General features: G+C 44.0%; 1 protein-coding gene across 5 annotated transcripts in view; it reads left to right on the forward strand.

Annotated features, from left to right (window-relative positions):
* Window positions 1-13,972, forward strand: part of MAGED1 (MAGE family member D1) — a 99,439-nt gene extending 85,467 nt beyond the window's left edge. For 2 of the 5 annotated variants that reach the window (XM_063635143.1, XM_063635144.1), the window contains 12 exons: window positions 5,909-5,989; window positions 6,692-7,399; window positions 8,048-8,716; window positions 8,849-8,912; window positions 9,138-9,217; window positions 9,386-9,477; window positions 9,705-9,784; window positions 9,876-9,918; window positions 10,172-10,234; window positions 11,783-11,897; window positions 13,172-13,557; window positions 13,765-13,972. In XM_063635143.1, coding sequence (XP_063491213.1) covers window positions 5,945-5,989; window positions 6,692-7,399; window positions 8,048-8,716; window positions 8,849-8,912; window positions 9,138-9,217; window positions 9,386-9,477; window positions 9,705-9,784; window positions 9,876-9,918; window positions 10,172-10,234; window positions 11,783-11,897; window positions 13,172-13,549 — 2,337 coding nt within the window. In that variant the 5' untranslated portion in view covers window positions 5,909-5,944 and the 3' untranslated portion in view covers window positions 13,550-13,557; window positions 13,765-13,972. Of the gene's footprint in view, window positions 1-5,231; window positions 5,395-5,906; window positions 5,990-6,265; window positions 6,434-6,691; window positions 7,400-8,047; window positions 8,717-8,848; window positions 8,913-9,137; window positions 9,218-9,385; window positions 9,478-9,704; window positions 9,785-9,875; window positions 9,919-10,171; window positions 10,235-11,782; window positions 11,898-13,171; window positions 13,558-13,764 lie in introns of those variants that run through there. The other 3 variants (XM_055266994.2, XM_055266995.2, XM_055266996.1) reach the window with 3 other exon arrangements.
* The last annotated feature ends 8,935 nt before the right edge of the window (window positions 13,973-22,907 follow it).

Below are 22,907 nucleotides of genomic sequence, written 5' to 3' on the forward strand. Positions count from 1 at the left end.
CAAAGAGGATATATGGATGGCAAATAAGCACATGTAAAGATGTTCAACATCATTAGCCATTAGGGAAATGCAAATTAAAACCACAGTAAGATATTACTACACACCTATGGCCAAAATATACTGACACCAGCAGATGCTAGCAAGGATTTGGAGAAACTGTATCCTTCACACATTGCTGGTGGGAATGTCAAATGGTATGATCACTCTAGGAAAGTTTGGTAATTTCTTGTAAAACTAACATGCACTTACTATATACTCCAACAATTGCACTCTTGGGTACTTATCCCAGAGAAATGGGAACTTAGGTTCACACAGATACTTGTACACAAATGTGTATAGCAGCTTCATTCACGGTAGCCCCAAACTGGAAATGACCCAGATGTCTTTCAGTGGGTGAATGGTTAAACCAACTGTTGAAGCACCTCTATACCATGTAATAGTACTCAACAATAAAACAAGAAACTCTGATACACAAGACAACTGGGATGCATCTCACAGGCATTATGCTGAGTGTGAAAAAAGCCAATCTCAAAATGTGATATATTGTATGATCACATTTTCATGACCCCTTGAAATGATAAAATTATAGAGATGGAGAACACATTAGTGGCTGCCAGGGGTTAGGGACGGGGGCGGTGAAGGAGGGTTGATTGTGACTATAATGGGGTAGTATGAGGGGAATCTTTGTGGTGATGAAATAGTTCTGTGTCTTGATTGCTGTGGTGTTTGTAGAGACTTCCACATGTGATAGGGTGATATAGAACTATATACACATATTGTACCAATGTCAGTGTCTTGGTTTTGATTTTGTGCTGCAGTTACACAGATGTAACCATTGGGGAAGCAGATAAAGGGTACATAGAACCTCACTGTACTATCCTCGCAATTCCCTGTGTGTCTGTAATTATTTCAAAATAAAAAGTTTAAAAAGGTTTTTAAAAGCAGAATTAATAAAATATTAATTAAAAGCAGTAGGGCATCAGTTATATTTCAAAAATCATGCCATAGGGCCGGGCATGGTGGCTCACGCCTGTAATCCTGACACTTTGGGAGGCTGAGGTGGGTGGATCACCTGAGGTCAGGAGTTCTACACCAGCCTGGCCAACATGGTGAAACCCCATCTCTACTAAAAATAGAAAAATTATCTGGGCGTGATGGTGGGTGCCTGTAATCCCAGTTACTCGGGAAGCTCTAGCAGGAGAATCACTTGAACCTGGGAGGTGGAGGTTGTAGTGAGCTGAGATCATGCCTTTGCACTCCAGCCTGAGTGAAAGAGTGAGACTCTGTCTCAAAAAAAAAAAAAAATCATGCCATATGTATTAGCTGGTTGGATACCATTGCTGCCGCTACTGAACAGTGGACACTGGATGTTAGCCCTGCTGCTAATGCTGCCCCTAGAAACTGGATTTTCTTGTGGCTGCTGCTCCCACCACCACAACTATGGCGATGAATTCCATCACTGCATATTTGAATCACTCCTTTGAGACAAAGTGTTAGGTCTAAGTGGTAACTGCAGTGAAAGGGTTGTAATCAGCAGGTCTGCAATGTTCAAACCCTGTGCTTTCCGAAAAAAGGTCTTTTGCAAAGAATGCTTTGGCTCTTGACCAGCTCTTGGGAGATAATCTGTAAGCCCTTGGAGTATCCTGCCTGATCAGAGTGTCTTTGTTTACTGTGGCTTTGATCCACACTGGATAGTTTATGCTAACAGTGTGATTTGTGGTGTGAGCCTTGGGCTGAGAGATACTAGTTTAATCTGTGCATGGGCTAGAGACTGAATAACTAAGGTCAACCACACAGGTGCTCCATGCCTATCTGACTGAACCCCAAAAACAACTCTGGGCACCAAGGCTTGGGTGAACTTCCCTGGTTGACAGTATTTCATACATATTTTCACACATCATTGTTGGGGGAAGTAAGCACTGGCCATACAACTCCATTGGGAGAGTACAACTGAAAAGTCGTGCCTGGTCTCTCCTGAATTTTTCCCTGTGCACATTTTACTTTTGCTGATTTTAATCTGTATCCTTTCACTGTAATAAACAATAGCCATAACACTTTTTCTGAGTTCTCTGAGTCCTTCTAGCAAATCATTGAATCTGAGGATGGTCTTCAGGAGCTTGCCACACTGGTAAATCCTAGATCACATTCTCTTAGCTGCCAAGGGCATGTGAAGAAGTGAATATCTGGCCTTTGTGGCTTTTGCAGTTGGAACTGTTAAGTAAGAATATATATGACTTTACTAAAATGTTAAAAATCGAAATACATCTGGCCTCAAGGGTTTTCAGTAAGGATCTATAAAGCTATATAAAGAACTCCTAAAAGTCAGTAAGACAGACAACCCAAATGAAAAACAGGTAAAAGATACAAGCATATTACAAAATAAATCTAATATGTTCATTAATGTATAAAAATGTGTTCTACCACATTGCTTATCAGAAATATAAATTAAAACCATAAGGAGAGACCAATAAATACACATAAGATTGGCAAAAAAAAAAAAAATTGGAAAAGTCTTGTAGAGTATATCAGTCTTACTCCTGGGCTTCTGGTGTCACGGAAATAAAGACAAACACTAATTATTAAAGTATAAGAATATATGTACAAGTATTTTTATTGCAATATTGTTGTATGTGCCATGCTCCCCACAAAAATCCTGAAACTAAAATGGATTCCATCCATGGGGGAATGGTTAAATACATTGTGGTACATTCTTACCATGGAATATTATGCAGTCGTTTAAAAGAATGAATCAGAGGTAGACTGTTGTCAAATAAGATAATTCAGACACATAAAAGTTCATGTAATCTTAAATTTGTAAAAATAAGAAACAACTTGAGTATGGAAGGATATCAAATGGTGTTAAAAACAAGTGTTTGGCAGGTGAAGGTAGAATTGAAGTGGGAAGCAATAAGGAAAAGAATGCAATTTAAGGTCTGGCATATATAACACATCATTCATGTAACAACATATATGTGCGTAAAGTATGAAAAGGTAGCACCAAATCTAAGCAATTGTCCAAGGTGATGAGATTTAGAGTGATGTTCATTTGATTTCTAAAATATTTAGGCAGTGTTTGAATGTATAATGATGAGTGTGCATTATTTGTGTAATGAGGAAAAATAAGTGAATTGATCACAGGAAAAATTGCCTCTCAGGTTTCTTGCTTTAGCAATGGGATGGAGAGTGTGATTCATTCATTTAACAAATATTTATTGAGGATATAAAAATGTGCCAGGCATGGTTCTAGGCACTGGAGAAACAACAATGAATAAAACAAAAATCTGTCTCCCTAAGAGGTTTACACTCTAAATGGGAAAGAAAGGCATAACTAGAGGAGAAACACTGTGTTGTTGGGAAGGAGGAGGCATATGAAGGAATCGGTTTGGGACCTCTTAATTTAGAGAATACTGAGAGATATCCATTTGGAGAAGTGAGGTAGGTAGTTACTATGGATCTAGAATTCATAGGCCAAGTCATGACCGAAGATACAGATATGGAAACAGATAGCATAGAAAATGGTGTTTCCGACCTCCTTTCCTGAGTCTGATCACGTCTCACTGCAGACACTTTACAGAGGAAGTGCTGAGGAAAAACAGGCAGCTGACAGAGGAGGTTGCTATGCAACAGATGAGGAAAGTCATCCAGCCAGGCAGAACTGATGTTGGCCCTTGGGGACCAAATGCTGCAGTCCTTCCTAGCATTAGCTTCCTTTCATGTGCAGGCGTCTGGCATGAGTTGATGCCAGAACAAATGTGAACTGCACAAAGATCTGTCTTGAATTTTGGAAATGTTCCAGTTTAATTTGAGTCACCTCACATCTGTATTTAATTTTCTGCCTTTTTGAGTTTCTCCAGTTATCCTGGAAGCATAGCAACATGTGTGTCCTTGGGTAGGACCCACTTGCTGTGCATTCCACTTTGCACATTGAGAAACCAGGCCCAGAGAATTCAGTGACCTGAGCAGGCTCACACAGCTCGAGACAGACAGGCTGGGCACTCCATCCCTGGAATTCTGAAGCCCAGCCCAGTTTCTCTCCATAAAACCACAGCTGCCCCAGGCCCCAGCTCTGAAAGGAACCAGGGCTTGCCATGGCTCAGACACACAAGTCTGATTGTCCTGGCTGCTCCAGTGGGCACCAGGAAGGCCTCAGGGACTTTGTGATTGTATCCCTGATAGGGAAGAGGCCTGACGTTCTGAGCACAGAGTGGACCCCAAGGAGCAATTCCCACACCTAGATGTCCAGGGGGAGGGTGGGGGCCTCTGCTTGTGTCCTGCATGCAGAGCATGAGCTTGGGCCTCCTAGAACACAAACTTTGCTTGTTTGGTACAAATGGGGTGCTGTGGTCTGTGGCTCAAATGGAGGAGGGAGGAGTACCCTTAGTCCCCAGGCCAGCATGAGCAGAACGTGGGCTTTGGAGTCAGGAAGACCCAGACCCAAATTTTGCATTTTGTTTCCTGGCTCTGTGGCCTTGTCTAGTTCATGCAATGTGTCTGTGCCTCAGCTTCTTGATCTGCAAAATGGGGATGCTGACATCCACCTCCCAGGGCTACTGTGACAGGAAGACAAGCCCCAGCACAAATCCTGCTGTGATGTACAAGCTGTGCCCTTCCCTCCTTTCCTCCCCCAACACACACAAAATGAGTCCATCACCGGAGCTGCAGAAAGAACAGGGAAGAAACTAACGTTCTTTCTGCGTCTGGGAGCTTGTGGGGGCGGGCAGGGGGTGGGGGAGAAATGATGGAGTCACGTGGCAACCACAGACTTACTACTACTACTTTGTTAGCTCCAATAGTGTATCCTCTCAGGCCATTCCGTTTCCTCAGCAGAGGTCTAACACTTGTTGCAGTTAGAGACCCCACACAGAGACCTAAGCATGCTGGGCAAGGGGGTGGAGATGCAAGCCGACCTGACAGGAGGGGCCTTGAATAGGGGAGGGACGGAATAGAGACGCATTGCGGAAAAGGTAGGGGGCCGGTGTGTGGGGCAAGGGGTGGGACCAAGAGGCACAGCGCATCTGTTGGGGGAGGGGGCGTAGAGGAAGAGGAGGTGCTGTTGTATAGTGTCGACCTGGTTGGTGGTGGGGTGGTGTGTTGGCAAAGGGGGCGGGACCGCCTTCCAGGGCACATGCGCATCATGGTCTCCAGGACGAAGCTTTTGTTGGGAAAGCAGGCGGGACTGACTTTGGCTGTTCAGTGTTTGCGCATGCGCATAACGTCCTGAGGCGGTGGGTGGTATATTAGGCGAAGAGGCGGGGTCGCCCAAGCTGCCGCGCTGGCATTTTCTCCTGGACAAGGAGAGAGTGCGGCTGCTGAGAGCCGAGCCCAGCAATCCCGATCCTCTGAGTCGTGAAGAAGGGAGGCAGCGTGGGGGTTGGGGTTGGGGCCTGAGGCAAGGTGAGACTTAGCCCCCAGACTGGGCATCTGCCCCCTGGTGCGGGCCCCCATTTTTTTTATCCCGATCCCTTCACCCTGGATTCTGAATCCCCTTCCACCCCCCAAACCCCAATTCACATGCCCCTCCCGATCCTTCCTGATTCAAAACCCCTGTCCGATCCCTCCCATCGTTCGAAATCCTCAGATTCCTTGACCTCGATCTGTACTGTTAGATGATTCCTCCTGACTCAAAACCTCCATGCAACTTCCCAAATGCGAATCCCAACCCAACCGCACCCCCCCTCCGAATTCAGAACTCATCTGCTTCCCGAACCCCATTTGATGCTTCGCCCTGTCAGTAGCTTCTCGGGGTTCAGAACCTCCATCTGGACGCCCATTCACTTTTCCCGCTCCCGATCCGTTCCTCCTCACATTCACCTTATCCGCCCGCACAGTCAGACCAAAGTCACCCCCCTCCCAATTCGGTCCTTCGTATTTGTCCTCTGTAGTATAACGCCCTGCCCCTCTCCCACAGCCCCCAGGCTCCGCTCTTGCCAGAGGGACCGGAGCCATGGCTCAGAAAATGGACTGTGGTGCGGGCCTCCTCGGCTTCCAGGTGAGATCTCCACTCCCCACCCCACCATTTCCCCAGCCGACAGTCACCCCTCCCCGCGGGCCTCTTTGGTCTCCCAAACGCCGGGATCCGGTTTGGCCCTATTTAGTGACCAGACTCCGTGGGCTTTTTGAATTCCCATCGTTTATCGAAGCGGGGGAGGGGCGTCTCTTTTCAGCCATCAGTCCCTGCTCAGAGAGAGGGGAGACCCTGTTAGTAGTCAGGGCAATCTGCCCAGAGAATGCGGGGTGGGTAAGGAACATTTTTTTTTTTTTCCAGAGTCCTGACGCTTGTAGAGCAGTCTGTCACCCCCTCCCCCAGCCTCCTGCCTCCACCCTCCCTCTCTCTGCATTCCCCACTCTGTGCGACCCCCCTTATTCTCAACTCCGCGATCCGCCTGCCGTCCTGAGCTGCTACTGCACGCCTCTTGGAGCGTCCCCGGCTCCTGTTCGTGCCCACTTTCCGCATACCGCCCCACCCCTCATTTTGCCCCTGCCCTACTTCACCCCTGCCACATGTTTAGTACCCGCCCCGCCCCCCATCGCCCCTCGCGGGTCCCGTAGATCTCTGCCTCAGCCCCCCTGTTTTTGCACCCACCGCCCGCCTGCAGCTCCCCTGCTGCGCTGCCACCCGGGCTCCCTATTCCCACCCCACCTCCTGCCTCAGAGGCCCAGAGATTTAATTTTTTCCCCCCTGTGTTTGCAGGCTGAGGCCTCCGTAGAAGACAGCGCCTTGCTTATGCAGACCTTGATGGAGGCCATCCAGATCTCAGAGGCTCCACCTACTAACCAGGCCACCGCAGCTGCTAGTCCCCAGAGTTCACAGCCCCCAACTGCCAATGAGATGGCTGACATTCAGGTTTCAGCAGCTGCTGCTAGGCCTAAGTCAGCCTTTAAAGTCCAGAATGCCACCACAAAAGGCCCAAATGGTGTCTATGATTTCTCTCAGGCTCATAATGCCAAGGATGTGCCCAACACGCAGCCCAAGGCAGCCTTTAAGTCCCAAAATGCTACCCCAAAGGGTCCAAATGCTGCCTATGATTTTTCCCAGGCAGCAACCACTGGTGAGTTAGCTGCTAACAAGTCTGAGATGGCCTTCAAGGCCCAGAATGCCACTACTAAAGTGGGCCCAAATGCCACCTACAATTTCTCTCAGTCTCTCAATGCCAATGACCTGGCCAACAGCAGGCCTAAGACCCCCTTCAAGGCTTGGAATGATACCACTAAGGCCCCAGCAGCTGATACCCAGACCCAGAATGTAAATCAGGCCAAAATGGCCACTTCCCAGGCTGACATAGAGACCGACCCAGGTATCTCTGAACCTGACGGTGCAACTGCACAGACATCAGCAGATGGTTCCCAGGCTCAGAATCTGGAGTCCCGGACAATAATTCGGGGCAAGAGGACCCGCAAGGTGAGATCCCTGCTAACTTCATTTTGCTTTGGGGCTCTCTCCTTTCTTCTCTGAGGGTGTTCATTTGTTCTAAACAAAACAATGTATGTAACTGTATTCAGCTAGGCTATAGGGCATTTGAAGAGAATGTTTATTCCTGTCCTCCGGATGTTCATAAACTGATGGGGAGATAATACATGGACACAAATAATATATACAACCTGTATGTAATTCAGTTTACATTTTGTTAGTAACCGCCATGTGTTAAGCCTTGAGCTAGGCACATTCACACAGGTTGTTTCATCAAATCTTAAAGGCACCTCCTACCAGGTAGGGATCATAGTCCCAATTTTACAGAGAGGGAAATTAAGTGCCACAGAGGTGAAGTGACTTGAGTGATTTGTTCAGGGTGGTACAGGCAGAACCAGTGGTGGACATAGGAAGAGGAGAAGCCTCAGGCCCCATCTTTGGGTTGCTCCTGGCCTGGCTCGGAGATGAAACTCCTGCCTGGAAGACAGTGAAAGACAAACCCAGGACTCAGGGTGACCAATGGCTAGTGGGTCAGGCTGTCACTACAGGTGAGGGTTTAGAGGGCATTCCTGGAATAGATAAGGTGAGGACACAGAACCCACTGATGATTCTGAACTTTTCTTTTCTCTGATGATGCAGATTAATAACTTGAATGTTGAAGAGAACAGCAGTGGGGATCAGAGGCGGGCCCCACTGGCTGCAGGAACCTGGAGGTCTGCACCAGTTCCAGTGACCACTCAGAACCCACCTGGCGCACCCCCCAATGTGCTCTGGCAGACGCCATTGGCTTGGCAGAACCCCTCAGGCTGGCAAAACCAGACAGCCAGGCAGACCCCACCAGCACGTCAGAGCCCTCCAGCTAGGCAGACCCCACCAGCCTGGCAGAACCCAGTCGCTTGGCAGAACCCAGTGATTTGGCCAAACCCAGTAATCTGGCAGAACCCAGTGATCTGGCCAAACCCCATTGTCTGGCCCGGCCCTGTTGTCTGGCCGAATCCACTGGCCTGGCAGAATCCACCTGGATGGCAGACCCCACCTGGATGGCAGACCCCACCGGGCTGGCAGGGTCCTCCAGACTGGCAAGGTCCTCCTGACTGGCCACTACCACCCGACTGGCCACTGCCACCCGATTGGCCACTTCCCACTGACTGGCCACTACCACCTGACTGGATCCCCGCTGATTGGCCAATTCCACCTGACTGGCAGAACCTGCGCCCCTCGCCTAACCTGCGCCCTTCCCCCAACTCGCGTGCCTCACAGAACCCGGGTGCTGCACAGCCCCGAGATGTGGCCCTTCTTCAGGAAAGAGTAAGAGCTGTAACTCCCCAGTCACTTTTCCCCTCTCTTGCTCTTTTCTTTGTCACCCTCTCGTCTATAATTCAACCAAGTTTTTTTTTGTAAATGTCTTAAAAGTTTAATGATTTCCTTTTTCCCTCCCAGGCAAATAAGTTGGTCAAGTACTTGATGCTTAAGGACTACACAAAGGTGCCCATCAAGCGCTCAGGTAGGCATCCAGTGTCCCCTCCCCAAGCTCTGCCCTTCCCTTCACTCCATGCTCTGTCGGCATTCTTCTGCTTGTATGACCTTTCCCCTTCTATCCCCTCCTTTCCATGGTTGGCTCTTTCCACCCTTGAGGACCTTGACTGTGCTACCCCCAGCAGGGCTGGCAAAGGGACTGCTGCTCTGTGGCCCCTGCTCGGCTCAGATGGCTCCCTCCTCTCTCCTACAGAAATGCTGAGAGATATCATCCGTGAATACACTGATGTTTATCCAGAAATCATTGAACGTGCATGCTTTGTCCTAGAGAAGGTGAGAAGGCAGCCCTGGGGTACAGGAATAATGGGGAAAGTCTTGATTTCAAAGATTCATGGGGTTCCTACTGGGAGTTTAGGGCAAGTCTCAGGGAGATGAGTGTCTGCCTATGGGTAGCTTATGCTAGATGTTGTAATTTCATAGTCTGTTTTCTTGCCCCTGTAGAAATTTGGGATTCAGCTGAAAGAAATTGACAAAGAAGAACACCTGTATATTCTCATCAGTACCCCCGAGTCCCTGGCTGGCATACTGGGAACGTAAGATGGGAAAGAAGGTGGAACATGGTCTTTCTCAGTGGTGCTTTTTTCCTAGGAGTTTCACGTAGATCAGGGTCCAGGGTTCAGGGTCACATAGCAGGTCATGGGCAGAGCTGGGATATAATTCTCCCCTAGCTGAGGAATATTGCGGAGGCTAGATGGGCAAGCTGGTTGGAGTCTCTCATGCAAATGGCTGCTGAAAATATATTCTTTCTATATTCCCTTAGGACCAAAGACACACCCAAGCTCGGTCTCCTCTTGGTGATTCTGGGTGTCATCTTCATGAATGGCAACCGTGCCAGTGAGGGTGAGTGGCTGGACCTGCAGCTGGGGGTTGGCCACAGCCTGATTTCCATGCTTATTTTCCATCCCTTGTCTCCCCTTGCCTCCCATTGCAGCTGTCCTCTGGGAGGCACTACGCAAGATGGGACTGCGTCCTGGGTATGATTGGGCTCTCTCATCTCTTGCCTGTTTGTACCATCCTTTGGCAGCAGTGGATGGTCCCAGGATTGCATTAACCTGGGGTTCTGGAGGGTTTGGTTTGGGGATGTTCAGAGCCCAAAGATGTGACCTGGGTGGATGGGGAAACAGTTCTGAACTCTCTGCCTCTTTTCTCATCTCTGACCTCTGTTCTGGAAAGCTCTTTGGGCGTGGTAATAGCCTCTGATTGTGGGTTTCCTTTTTTTACCTTCAGGGTGAGACATCCCCTCCTTGGAGATCTAAGGAAACTTCTCACCTATGAGTTTGTAAAGCAGAAGTAAGTGATGCCTAAGGGGCTTTTCCTGCTGCTTATGATTCTGCCTGTGTGCTGGTCAGCTTTAGAAAGCCCTTCCTGGCTGGATACAATGGCTCACGCCTGTAATCCCAGCACTTTGGGAGGCTCAGGTGGGCAGATCGCTTGAGCCCAGGAGTTCAAGACCAGCCTAGGCAACATAACGAAACCCCACCTCTACAAAAAATACAAAAATTAGCCAGACGTGGTGACATGCACCTGTAGTCCCAGCTACTTGGGAGGCTGAGGTAGGGGAGAATCATCTGAGCCCAGGAAGTTGAGGCTGCAGTGAGCTGTGATCATGCCACTGCACTCCAACCTGGGCAACAGAGAAAGACCCTGTCTCAAAAAAAATAAAAGAAAGCCCTTCTCAAGCTCGTTTCTTACACTATACCTGTGCATATGTGTTTCTGTGTGTACAGAAACACTTATGTCCTCAGGAGTATTTATTGCATATAGTCCTCATGGTTAAATTATTTTTAATTTATTTTTTATTTTTTTATTTTTTGAGATGGAGTTTTGCTCTTGTTGCCCAGGCTGGAGTGCAATGGCGTGATCTCGGCTCACCGCAACCTCTGCCTCCTGGGTTCAAGCGATTCTCCTGCCTCAGCCTCTTGAGTAGCTGGGATTACAGGCATGTGCCCCCACGCCCAGCTAATTTTGTCTTCTTAGTAGAGACGGTGTTTCTCCATGTTAGGCTGTTCTCAAACTCACCTCTTCAGGTGATCAGCCTGCCTTGGCCTCCAGAAGTGCTGGGATTACAGGCGTGAGCCACTGTACCGGGTGAATTCTTTTGTTTGTTTTTTTCGAGACTGAGTCTCACTCTATTGCCCATGTTGGAGTGCAGTGGTGCAATCTTGGCTCGCTTGAACTTCCACCTCCCAGGTTCAAGCAATTCTTGTGCCTCAGCCTCCAGAGTAACTGGGACTTCAGGTGCGTGCCACCATGCCCGACTGTTTTTGTATTTTTAGTAGAGATGGGGCTTCACCACGTTGGCCAGGCTGGTCTCAAACTCCTGACCTCAAGCAATCCGCCCACCTCTGCCTCCCAAAGTGCTGGGATTACAGGTGTGAGCCACCACACCCGGCCAGAATTTTTCTAATTTTTCTACTTTTCTAAGTAGTTGTTTTGCAAGTGAAGCCCATCCACCATCCCCACAGTAGACATTCCCAAGGCTGGGCCAGGCTGACACTTTTGCACTGCATTGTAATCATTTCAATGGACCTCTGTGGCTCACTGACAAGATTACAAGAATCTGGAGCTAGGGCTGAGGCAGAAGGAGTGAAAGGAAATGTTGTCCTTTCTGTGACCCTACACAAGCCTCGCCTTCATCTCTAAGTGAGTGCTTAGTGTTCTAGTGCAGGAATTCAAGCCTTGATGATTAAGGGGTAAATACCCTGATGGTGTTCAGGAATGAGCCCGAGGGGGAGTTGCTATCTGAAATCTGTTGTTAAAAAATGTAAGATTATTTTTCGTTAGTGGACTACCATTCTGCCTGGGTAGGTAGACACAAAGACTGTTTTGCTCTTTCAGATACCTGGATTACAGACGAGTGCCCAACAGCAACCCCCCGGAGTATGAGTTCCTCTGGGGCCTCCGTTCCTACCATGAGACTAGCAAGATGAAAGTGCTGAGATTCATTGCAGAGGTAATGGAGGAACTGTTCCAGCATTGATAGGTCAAGGGATGAAGTATCGCTGACTGGGAAAGGCCCAGGGTAGGATTCAGATCCTAGGTATGGCACGTGGTAGGTGCCGCATTGCTGGTGGTATTTGTTGTTGCTGTTAGGTAAACTTAAATGTATTAGGTGCTAACATATGTTAATATATTAGCTAATACAATTATGAGTTTGTTTTAGGTTTTTTTTTTAGGTTTTTAAAGTATTTTTATTTTTTCCCAACTTTACTAAATTGTGATTGACAAAAATTGTATATATTTATAGTGTACAATGTAATTTTTAAGTATTTTGTTTTGTTTTATTTATTTATTTATTTATTTATTTATTTATTTATTTTCTCCTGAGATGGAGTTTTGCTGTGTTGCCCAGGCTAGAGTGCAGTGGCGCAATCTTGGCTCACTGCAACCTCTGCCTCCCAGGTTCAAGCGATTCTTGTGCCTCAGCCTCCCAAGTATCTGGGATTACAGGCACGTGCCACCACCATGCCTGGCTAAATTTTTATTTTTCTATTAGAGGCAGGGTTTGGCCATGTTAGCCAGGCTGGTCTTGAACTCCTGACCTCAAGTGATCTGCCTGCCTGAGCCTCCCGAAGTGTTGGGATTACAGGCGTGAGCCACCGTACCCGGCCCATTCATTTATTTTTAACTGACTAATAAAAAGTATATATATTTATGGGGTACAGTATGATGTTTTGATAACACATGTACATTGCAGAATGATTACATCAAGCTAGTTAACTCTCCATAGCCTCATATACTTGACATTTTTTTTTGTGATGAGAACATTTAAAATGTACTCTTTTAGCAATTAAAAATAAACAACACATTATTAACTATAGTCATCATGCTATGCGGTCGATCTCCAGAACATATTCTTCCTATCTAACTGAAATTTTGTACCTTTTAACCAATATCTCCCCATCCCTCCTGACCCCTGGCCCTGGAAACTACCATTCTACTCTCTGCTTCTATGAGTTAGACGTTTTTAGATTCCATGTATAAGTGAGGTCATGCAGTATTTGTCTTCTGTGTCTGGCTTATTTCACTTAGCATAATGTCATCCGGCATCATCCATGTTGTTGCAAATGGCAGAATTTCCTTCTTTTTAAAGGCTGAATAGTATTCCATTGTGTGTGTGTGTATCACATTTTCCTTATCCGTTCATCCATTGATGGACACGTAGGTTGATTCCATATCTTGGCTATTGTAAATGGATTTTGTTTTGTTTTCTATTCCTCATCTCAGGTTCAGAAAAGGGACCCTCGTGACTGGACTGCACAGTTCATGGAGGCTGCAGATGAGGCCTTGGATGCTCTGGATGCTGCTGCAGCTGAGGCTGAAGCCCGGGCTGAAGCAAGAACCCGCATGGGAATTGGAGATGAGGCTGTGTCTGGGCCCTGGAGCTGGGATGACATTGAGTTTGAGCTGCTGACCTGGGATGAGGAAGGAGATTTTGGAGATCCTTGGTCCAGAATTCCATTTACCTTCTGGGCCAGATACCACCAGAATGCCCGCTCCAGATTCCCTCAGACCTTTGCTGGTCCCATTATTGGTCCTGGTGGTACAGCTAGTGCCAACTTCGCTGCCAACTTCGGTGCCATTGGTTTCTTCTGGGTTGAGTGAGATGTTGGGTAGGTACATCACTTTGGATTGGGCAGTTAGGGTCTCTGGGGGATATAGGGTCCATGGGGTTATATTTATGTGCATGAGCTAGGAGTATTAGGAAACTCATTGTAGGGAGATGAGGAAAGTATGGGGCAGCACTCTTTGGTATGTATATTCCTTATTATTTGATATATATCATTGATTTTTTTACTTCTTCTTTCTTATGTTCACAGATATTGCTATCAATCGCAGTAGTCTTTCCCCTGTGTGAGGCTGAAGCCTCAGATTCCTTCTAAACACAGCTATCTAGAGAGCCACATCCTGTTGACTGAAAGTGGCATGCAAGATAAATTTATTTGCTGTTCCTTGTCTACTGCTTTTTTTCCCCTTGTGTGCTGTCAAGTTTTGGTATCAGAAATAAACATTGAAATTGCACAGTGAGTTAGATGTGCTGTCTGCTTCTTTTTTCCCCTATATTTGGGGAGTGAGCAACATGTTTATGTGGGAGAGACAGGACCTTGGCTCTAGTTTGAAGGGTAGATCAGCTTTCAGCAGGTGGAAATGTGGGAAGATCCAGCTACTGGATTGGGATACAAAGGCAGGATCAATGAACACGGGACCCAAGAACTAGTATAGTTTATTCAATAAATATCACTTAAGTGACTCTCATGTGATAGATATGCTGCTAGGTGTCCTGGAGTGACATTGCGAGAAGTCGCATAGTGAGAGGGTATTGGTGCTCAGACAGTTGCACTTAAGAACACAGAGGAGGTGGAGCTCCAGGTGATGATAAGGTCCAGAGAGTAGGTAGTTGAAGGGGACAGAAGGTGACTATTCTGGAGATAAGGGGTCCATGGCCTCTGATTCTAGGGTGTTGGTTATACAACCCATGTGGAAAGTGAAATAACTCCAGGAGGGCAACAGGAGTAGGAGTAGAGAACACTATGAGTGAGATGCCAGAGTCTCCTCTGTGAGAAGGAAGATGCACCCCTAGTCACGTTGCTCATAAAGGGATGGGCTCACAGGCACTCCTCCCCGTCTCTGGAAATGCTGCCCAGGATCCTGTGCCTCTAGGAGGCCCTCACAATCTTCCCACTTGCACAGGACCGGGGCTGCCTCATCGAGACAGGATCTTATGGACAGTGAAGGAGGCCTCACAACGGCCTCTTCTCTCCTGCAGGGAGAAAGAGAAGACTTTGTTACCTCAAGAACAAGAATGACAAAGTAAGACAAAGCTCCATGCACAGCCTTTGACTGTGACTGTGAGCAGGAACTTGGCTTGAGCTGCCGAGTTCTATGCTGGAAGCAAGGCTCTCCCACTGAGGACAAAATTAGGCCTTAGGCCTAGGCCGTAACTTCCTTGGGTGCTTGGTGGTATCTGCACATGTGGACAAGGGCAGAGACAGGAGCTCCTGGGGCAGAAAAAAGAGCAAAGGCAATTTGGCCTCCTAGGAAGGGTTTGGTAGTGGGTAGGGATGGTGTCCACTGCTTCCTTAGGTTCCTGAGTGATGTCCACATTCTGAGGAGAGAGCCCAGGATTAATAGGAAGGAGACAGTAGTGCCGGGCCCCAATGCCTCCCCTGCCTGTTGTCCTCATTGCCAGGCTCCCCTCTTTCAGCCAGGCCTGGATCCTGACCCTCAGGTAGGCCTGGGGGAAACCTCAGCCTGAGGCCTTTTTGGCAGGGATTGCACCAGCCCTGCATCTCCATGTTGCCTCAGGTCTGGGCTGTAGTTCCTGCATTTCTGGGTGCTGTTTTTTCCACCTTTTGGTGAAAAACACCCAGGCTCAGTGGGGTTGGGGCAGCCTTTCTGTGGAGAAGGTGCTTCCACCGTGTGCTGTGTCCACAGCCAGCTTGGGCCACGGAGTCCCCCACCTACCTCAGGCTTCTCCCGGTGTGTGTTCACGGCCTCCACATTCAGGTGGATGGACTCCACCTTGCAGCCTTGGAAAAGAACAATCCGTCTTTCCATAAGTCCCCAAGGTAGGCACAGGTCTTCCATGAGGTATCACCTCCCCCCATCACCAGCCACACTCCCAGCTTCATACTGTGTACAGATCATGACTTGCCTGGGGAATTTAGACAGCCGTGTGATGTGTGGGGAAGACACCAGGCCTAAGAGGCAGCCAACAGGGCATCCTGTTACCTCTGCCCCTAACAGTCTTAGTTCTCTGAGCTTCAGTTGCTCATTTGTAAATGGGGATGGAGATGAGAGATGAACTCTACGGCTGCCCACAGCTCTTGAGGTCCGAAGGACATCAGTCGCATCTACGTAATATTGATGTAGCTCTGTGGATCCTCCAAGCCATGTTAGGTGCTGAAGAGGAGGAAGAGCCCTGGGGCCACTGCCTTGGGTGATCAGTGCCAGGCAAAGTTTATCTGGAGGACAATGTGGTTGTGGCAACACCAGGAGTGTGGAAGATCACGTGGGAGTTTTTGGGAACCTGAAGAAGGAGGAGGGTGCATCTTTGGGGTTTGGGGCTGACAGAGGAGGCCTAATGACTGTGGAAGCTCTGTGGACTGCACCTTACTCCAGGCTTCAGTAGGCCATTCTGCTCTGTCCACACCCCAGAATAGGTTTGATTCTGTCCCTTCCCTGCTCATGAAATTCTTGTGTAATTTGCACAATTGGCAAAATCAGAACAAATCTTTAGATTTAGATTAGACAAAAATATTATATTAATGTTAGTGGCCTTATTTCGATTATATTATTTTTTTCTGTAAGAGAGTGTCTTTGTAATTTAGTCTCCAAATATTTTTGAAAGTGTGTGTGCGTGTGCACATACATAGAGAGAAGGAGAGACAAAAGACAGAGAGGATAAAACAAATGTGATAAAATGTTAACATTGAAGAATCTAGGTTAAGTGTAGACAGGAAGTTTTTTTAACTAGTTTTGCAACTTTTTTTGTAAGTCTTCAATTATATCAGAGTAAAAATTTAAATTTAAAAAGTACTTTTATTTTTACAAATATTCACTGAAGTTCATCTGACTAGCATGTACTACACACACTTCTTTTTTTATCACCAAATGCTCACTTCCTTTTAATTATTATTATTATTTTTAATTAATTTCTATAGGAATTTTTAAAAATTATACTTTAAGTTCTAGGGTACATGTACACAATGTCCAGGTTTCTTACATAGGTATACATATGCCATGTTGGTTTGCTGCACCCATCAACTCGTCATTTACGTTAGGTATTTATCCTTATGCTCTCACTCCCTCAGCCCCCCACCCCCTGACAGGCCCCGGTGTGTGATGTTCCCCGCCCTATGTCCATGTGTTCTCGTTGTTTAACTCCTACCTATGAGTGAGAACATGCAGTGTTTGGTTTTCTGTCCGTGTGATAGTTTGCTGAGAATGATGGTTTCCAGCTTCATCCATGTCCCTGCAAAGGACATGAACTCATCCTTTTTTATGGCTGCATAGTATTCCATGGTACTACACACACTTCTTGACATTGCATCCTTTGGGAAAAGGTCACTGTGCAACGTGATGCAGTTATTCTTCATACAAACAAAAGTGCATTCACTCCTTTCCAAATCAAGAAAACCAAAAGTCTCATAAGCTGTTGCGTGCAGATTCAAATCCAGGGATAATTGTTCATCCTAATTTAGCAGGGATTTTGAATAAGGACATGTGGGAAAATATCCAAAAAAGAGGTCTAGGGAAGTGGTATGTGGACTTCTTGGGATTGATCCAAAGCATGAGACTTAGTGTTAAATGTGAATTCTCACCAATAAGCTCTTAGTAATCAGGTGAGCAGTATTACCTACTCACTGGAGGTCAGGAAGACTCTTCTCAGCTATTCCTGTGCTTGCTCGATGGGCACCTATACAAAGTGTTATGCTGGCATGAACAGAGGCTAGGTATGGCCTCAATAAAAGGCTCTCACAACGGCTGATATGACTACCCCTACTGCTGAGTGTGCAAATTTCCAAAACTATCCTGAGTTTCTGATATGTACCAATCCAAAGAGAACCAGCCCAGTACCTGGCAGTAAATTAATTACATTGGGCCCATTACATCATGGAGGGGTTTGTTGGCTTTATGATTTGTTGGCAATAAGTGAATATTCTAGGTATGGATTTGCCTTCCCTACACACAATATTTCTGTCTTATCACCACCTGTGATCCTACAGAATGCCTCATTCACTGTTGTGAAATTTCAGTGTGGGATGACAAAAAAATATGTGTATATGTTAGCCAAATGAACTGTGGTGAATATTTATCTTGTTGGTATCCTGATTGCACCCATTTTCCTTTTAGGATAATACAGTTTCCAATTGTAGTAAATGGGATTTTAGGATGGCCCACAAGATCCCCACCCTCTGGTGTATGTAGAATTTTTGGCAGTAATTCAGTAAAACACTAATCTAGATGCTGTTGTGAAAGGATTTTGTGCATGTAATTAACATCCAAAATCAGTTGACCTTAAAATCAGGTGGGCCTGACCTACTCAAGTAAGACTTTAGAGGGTACTGCACTCATCTTGGGAAGAGAGATTTGAAGATTGAGAGGGATTTATGCATGGAAATTCTCCATTCCTAGGTTTGAAGATGGAGATGCTACATGGCAAAGAATATGAGTGGCCTCTATGGGCTTAATGAGGCCTCCAGCTGATAGCCAGTAAAGAAATGAGGACCTCAGAACTATAGCTGCAAGTACAAGAGTTCTGCCAATAATCTGAATGAGACTGGAAGGCATCAGAAAGAAAGGCAGCCCTGCTGACACCTTGATTTCCATCTTGCTTGAACAGAGAACCTAGCCAAGGCATGCCACATCTTCTGTCCTATAATAACTTGGAGATAATAAATGGATGTTGTTTTAGCCACTCAGTCTGTGGCTGTTTGCTATGCATTAATAGAAAACCAATATGTAGTCTTCATGGAATGACATGTCTAGATGTTTTCCTCCCCCTATTGACAAGGAGTAAATCAGATTATTCCTCTCTGGTTCCAATATTGCCAAGGGACAGGCATGCAACCTATTCTTAGTCAATTACATACCCTCTCCTTGGAGGAGAGGGTATATATATATATATATATATATATTATATATAATATATTATATATAATATATTATATATATAATATATTATATATAATATATTATATATACAATATATTATATATAATATATTATATATAATATATTGTATATATAATATATTATATATAATATATTATATATACAATATATTATATATAATATATTATTATATATACAATATATTATATATAATATATTATATATATATACAATGGTTTTCAGTGTATAAGTCTTTTGCTACCTTGGTTGGGTTTATTCCTAAGTATTGTATTCTTTTTCATTGTATTGAAAATGGAATTGTTTTCTTAATTTTCTTTTTGAATTGTTCATTGTTACTGTATAAAATACAATTTATTTTTGTGTGTTGATTTTAGTATCCTACAAGTTTCCTAGATTTGTTTATTAGTGCTAACAGTTTTTGTGTGTGGAATCTTTAGAGTTTTCAGCATATAAGAAAGATCATGTCATCTGTAAACAGAGATAATTTTACTTCTTTATTTCCAGTATGGATGCTTTTTACTTTTTCTTTTCCTTTTCCTTTTCCTGATTGTTCTGGATAGGACTTTAATACTATGTTGAGCAGAAATGGCTGCAGTGGTCATCCTTGTCTTATTCCTTAACTTAAAGGAAAATACTTGGCTCATTAAATTAGTTTGGAAGTGTTTTCTATTCTTATATTATCTGTATCTTATATTGTGTGAAATCAATACTAATTGTTTAAATACTTGGTTGTATTCTCATGTGAAGCCGCCTGGACCTGTAGGTTTCTTTTTATGGAGCATTGAAATTACAAATTATTTTATTTAATAGTTATATACTTCTTTCATCTCAATTGAATTTTGGTATCTTATAGTATTTAAGGAATTGGTTCATTTCTTCTAAGTTGTAGCTTTTATAAGCATTGAGTTATTTGTCATGTTCCTTATTATCTTTTTAATGCTTGAAGGGTCTGTAGTAATAGTCCTATTTCATTCTTGCTATTGGTCATTTATATCTTTTCTGTTTTTATTTTTGTCAGCTTTACTGAAGTTTGATCAATTTTATTGATATTTTCAAAGAACCAGCTTTTGTTGCATTGATGTTCTGTATAATTTTCCTGTTTTCAATATTATCATTTTCTATTCCCGTCTTTATTATTTCTTTCCTTCTGCATGTTTTAGGTTCACTTTGATCTTCTTTTTCTAGTTTCTTGGAATAGAAACTTAGATCATTGATTTTAGATCTTTCCTCTTTCTAATGTAAGCATATAGTACTCTAAATTTCCATTTCATCTTTGCTTTATAGTATTCCACACATGTTGATATTTTTTGTTTTTATTCTCATTCTGTTCTATGTATTTTTAAAATTTTCTTAGAAACTTCTTTGGTTCATGAATTATGTAGAAATATGTTGTTTAATTCACAAGCATCTGTAGATTTTCTGTTGTTTTTCTGTTATTGATTACTAATTTCATTTCTTTATGGATAGAGAACATACTCTGTATGATGTCAATTGTTTTAATGTTGTTGAAGTTTTCCCCATAGTGTATCCTATTGAATGTTCCACTGGTGCTTGAAAAAATGTGTTTTCTGCTGTTGTTAGTTGGAGTGCTCTTTCTATATATATGTATCAATTATATCATATTGGTTGATTGCATTGCTCATTTCTTTTATATCTTTCCAGATATACTGTTTAGTAGCTTTATCAGTTGCTGGGAGTGCACTGTTGAAGTCCCCTAGTATAAATTTAAATGTGTCTATTTCACCTTTCTGCTCTATCAGCTTTTCCTTCATATATTTTGAGGCTCTTTTGTTCGATGCATACACATTTAGGATTGTAGTTTCTTGTAAATCGTTGTAAATCTCTGTGATTGACCTTTTATCATTACGTAGTGTCTCTCTGTCTCCAGTAATTTCCTTTGCTCTCAATTCTACTTTATTTGATATTAACATCAATACTCCTGCTTTCATTTTTGTTTTGAGACGGAGTCTTATTCTGTCGTCCATGCTGGAGTGCAGTGGCTCACTGCAACCTCCACCTCCCAGGTTCAAGCGATTCTCCGGCCTCAGCCTCCCAAGTAGCTGGGATTACCACGACGCCCGGCTGATTTTTTTTTTGATTTTAGTAGAAAAGGGGTTTCTCCATGTTGGCCAGGCTGCTCTTGAGCTCCTGATCTCAAGTGATCCATTCGCCTTGGCCTCCCAAATTGTTGGGATTACAGGCGTGAGCCATTGCGCCCAGCCCCTGCTTTGATTTCATTAATGTTTGCATTATACATCACTTTCCATCCTTCACTTTCATCCTACTATGTCTTTGTTTTTTTATTTCTTTTTAAATTGATACATAATAGTTGTACATATTTTGGGGGTACATGTGATTTTGATACCTGTATACAATGTGTAATAATTAAATCAGGGTAACTGGGATATCTGTCACCAAACATTATGTTGTCTTTATGTTAGGAGCACTGCGATTCTTCCAGCTATTTTGAAATATACAATAAATTATTGTTAACTACAGTTTCTATACTGTCCTATTGAATACTGTAACTTATTCCTTCTATCTAACTGTATTTTTGTACCCTTAAAACAATTTCGCTTCATTGCCCCCCTACCTTTTCTGGCCTCTGGTAATTACAGTTCTACTCTCTGCTTCCACGAGATTCACTTTTTAAGCTCCCATTAAATGGGCATGGGAACATGCAGTATTCTCTCTTAAATGAATGAGAACATGCAGCACTTGTCTTTCTGTGCCTGGCTTATTTCACTTGAGGTAATGACCTCCAGTTCCATCTATGTTGCTGCAAATGATAAGATTTAATATATTTTTATGGCTGAATAATATTTCATTGTATACATGTACCACATTTTCTTTATCCATTTATCCATTGATGGACACTGAAGTTGATTCCATGTCTTGGTTATTGTGAATTGTACCACGATAAACCTAGGAGTGCACATATCTCTTAAGTATACTTATTTCCTTTCTCTTGGATATATACCCTGCAGTGGAATTTCTGAGTCATATGGAAGTTCTATTTTTAGTTTTTTGAGGAACTTTTCTATAGTGGCTGTACAAATTTACCTTCCCAGCAACACTGTACCAGTATTCCCCTTACTCTGCATTCTTACCAGCATTTGTTATTTTTGTCTTTTTTATAATAGCCATTTTAACTGGAGTGAGATGATATCTCATTGTAATTTTGATTTGCATTTTCCTAGTGATTGGGTATTTTCTCTATATCCATTGGTCATTTGTTTGTCTTCTTTTGAGAAATGTCTATTCAGATCTTTTACCCATTTTAAAATTGGATTATTTGGTTTTTTTTGCTATGAGTTGTTTGAATTACCCATTGTATTAGTTCGTTTTCATGCTACTGATAAAGACATAACCGAAACTGGGAACAAAAAGAGGATTAATTGGATTTACAGTTCCACATGGCTGGGGAAGCCTCATGGTGGGAGGTGAAAGGCACTTCTTATATGTTGGCAACAAGAGAAAATGAGGAAGAAGCAACCTTTGATAAACCCATCAGATCTCGTGAGACTTATTCACTATCACAAGAATAGCACTGGAGAGACCAGCTCCCATGATTCAATCACCTCTCCCTGGGTCCCTGCCATAACACGTGGGAATTCTGGGAGATGCAATTCAAGTTGAGATTTGGGTGGGGACACAGCCAAACCATATCACCTATATATTCTGGTTATTAATCCCTTGTCAGATGAACAGTTTCCAAATATTTTTTCCATTATTCAGGTTGTATCCTCACTTTGTTGATGGTTTCCTTTGTTGTGCAAAAGGTTTTTATCTTGATGTAATCTTATTTGTCTATTTTTACTTTTGCTGCCTATGCTTTTGAGGTCTTAAAAAAATCTTTGACTAGACCAACAGTCTAAAATGTTCCCCCAATGTTTTCTTTTAGTAGTTTTATAGTTTTAGGTCTTAGATTTAAGTATTTAATCCATTTTGAGTTGGTTTGTGTATATGGTGAGAGATAGGAGTCTAATTTTGTTCTTATACATAGACATATCAAGTTTTCCCAGCATTAATTATTGAAGTGCCTGTCCTTTCTGTAATGTGTATTTTGGTTCCTTTGTCATTTAGGTCTTTTTATCCATTTTGAGTTGAGTTTTGTGTATGGTGTAAGATAACAGTCCAATTTCATTTTTTTCCTTGTGGAAACCCAGTTTTCCCAGCACCGTCTGTTGAAGAGACTGTCTTTTCCCCCACTGAGTTTTCTTGGTGCTCTTATCTACAATTAGTTGACCATATATGTGTGGATTTATTTTGGGCTCTCTATTTTGTTCCACTGTTTTCTATGTGTTTGTTTATGACACTACCA

The sequence above is a fragment of the Symphalangus syndactylus genome, chromosome X, assembly GCF_028878055.3.
Source record: "Symphalangus syndactylus isolate Jambi chromosome X, NHGRI_mSymSyn1-v2.1_pri, whole genome shotgun sequence".
In the NCBI taxonomy this organism is placed as follows: domain Eukaryota; kingdom Metazoa; phylum Chordata; class Mammalia; order Primates; family Hylobatidae; genus Symphalangus; species Symphalangus syndactylus.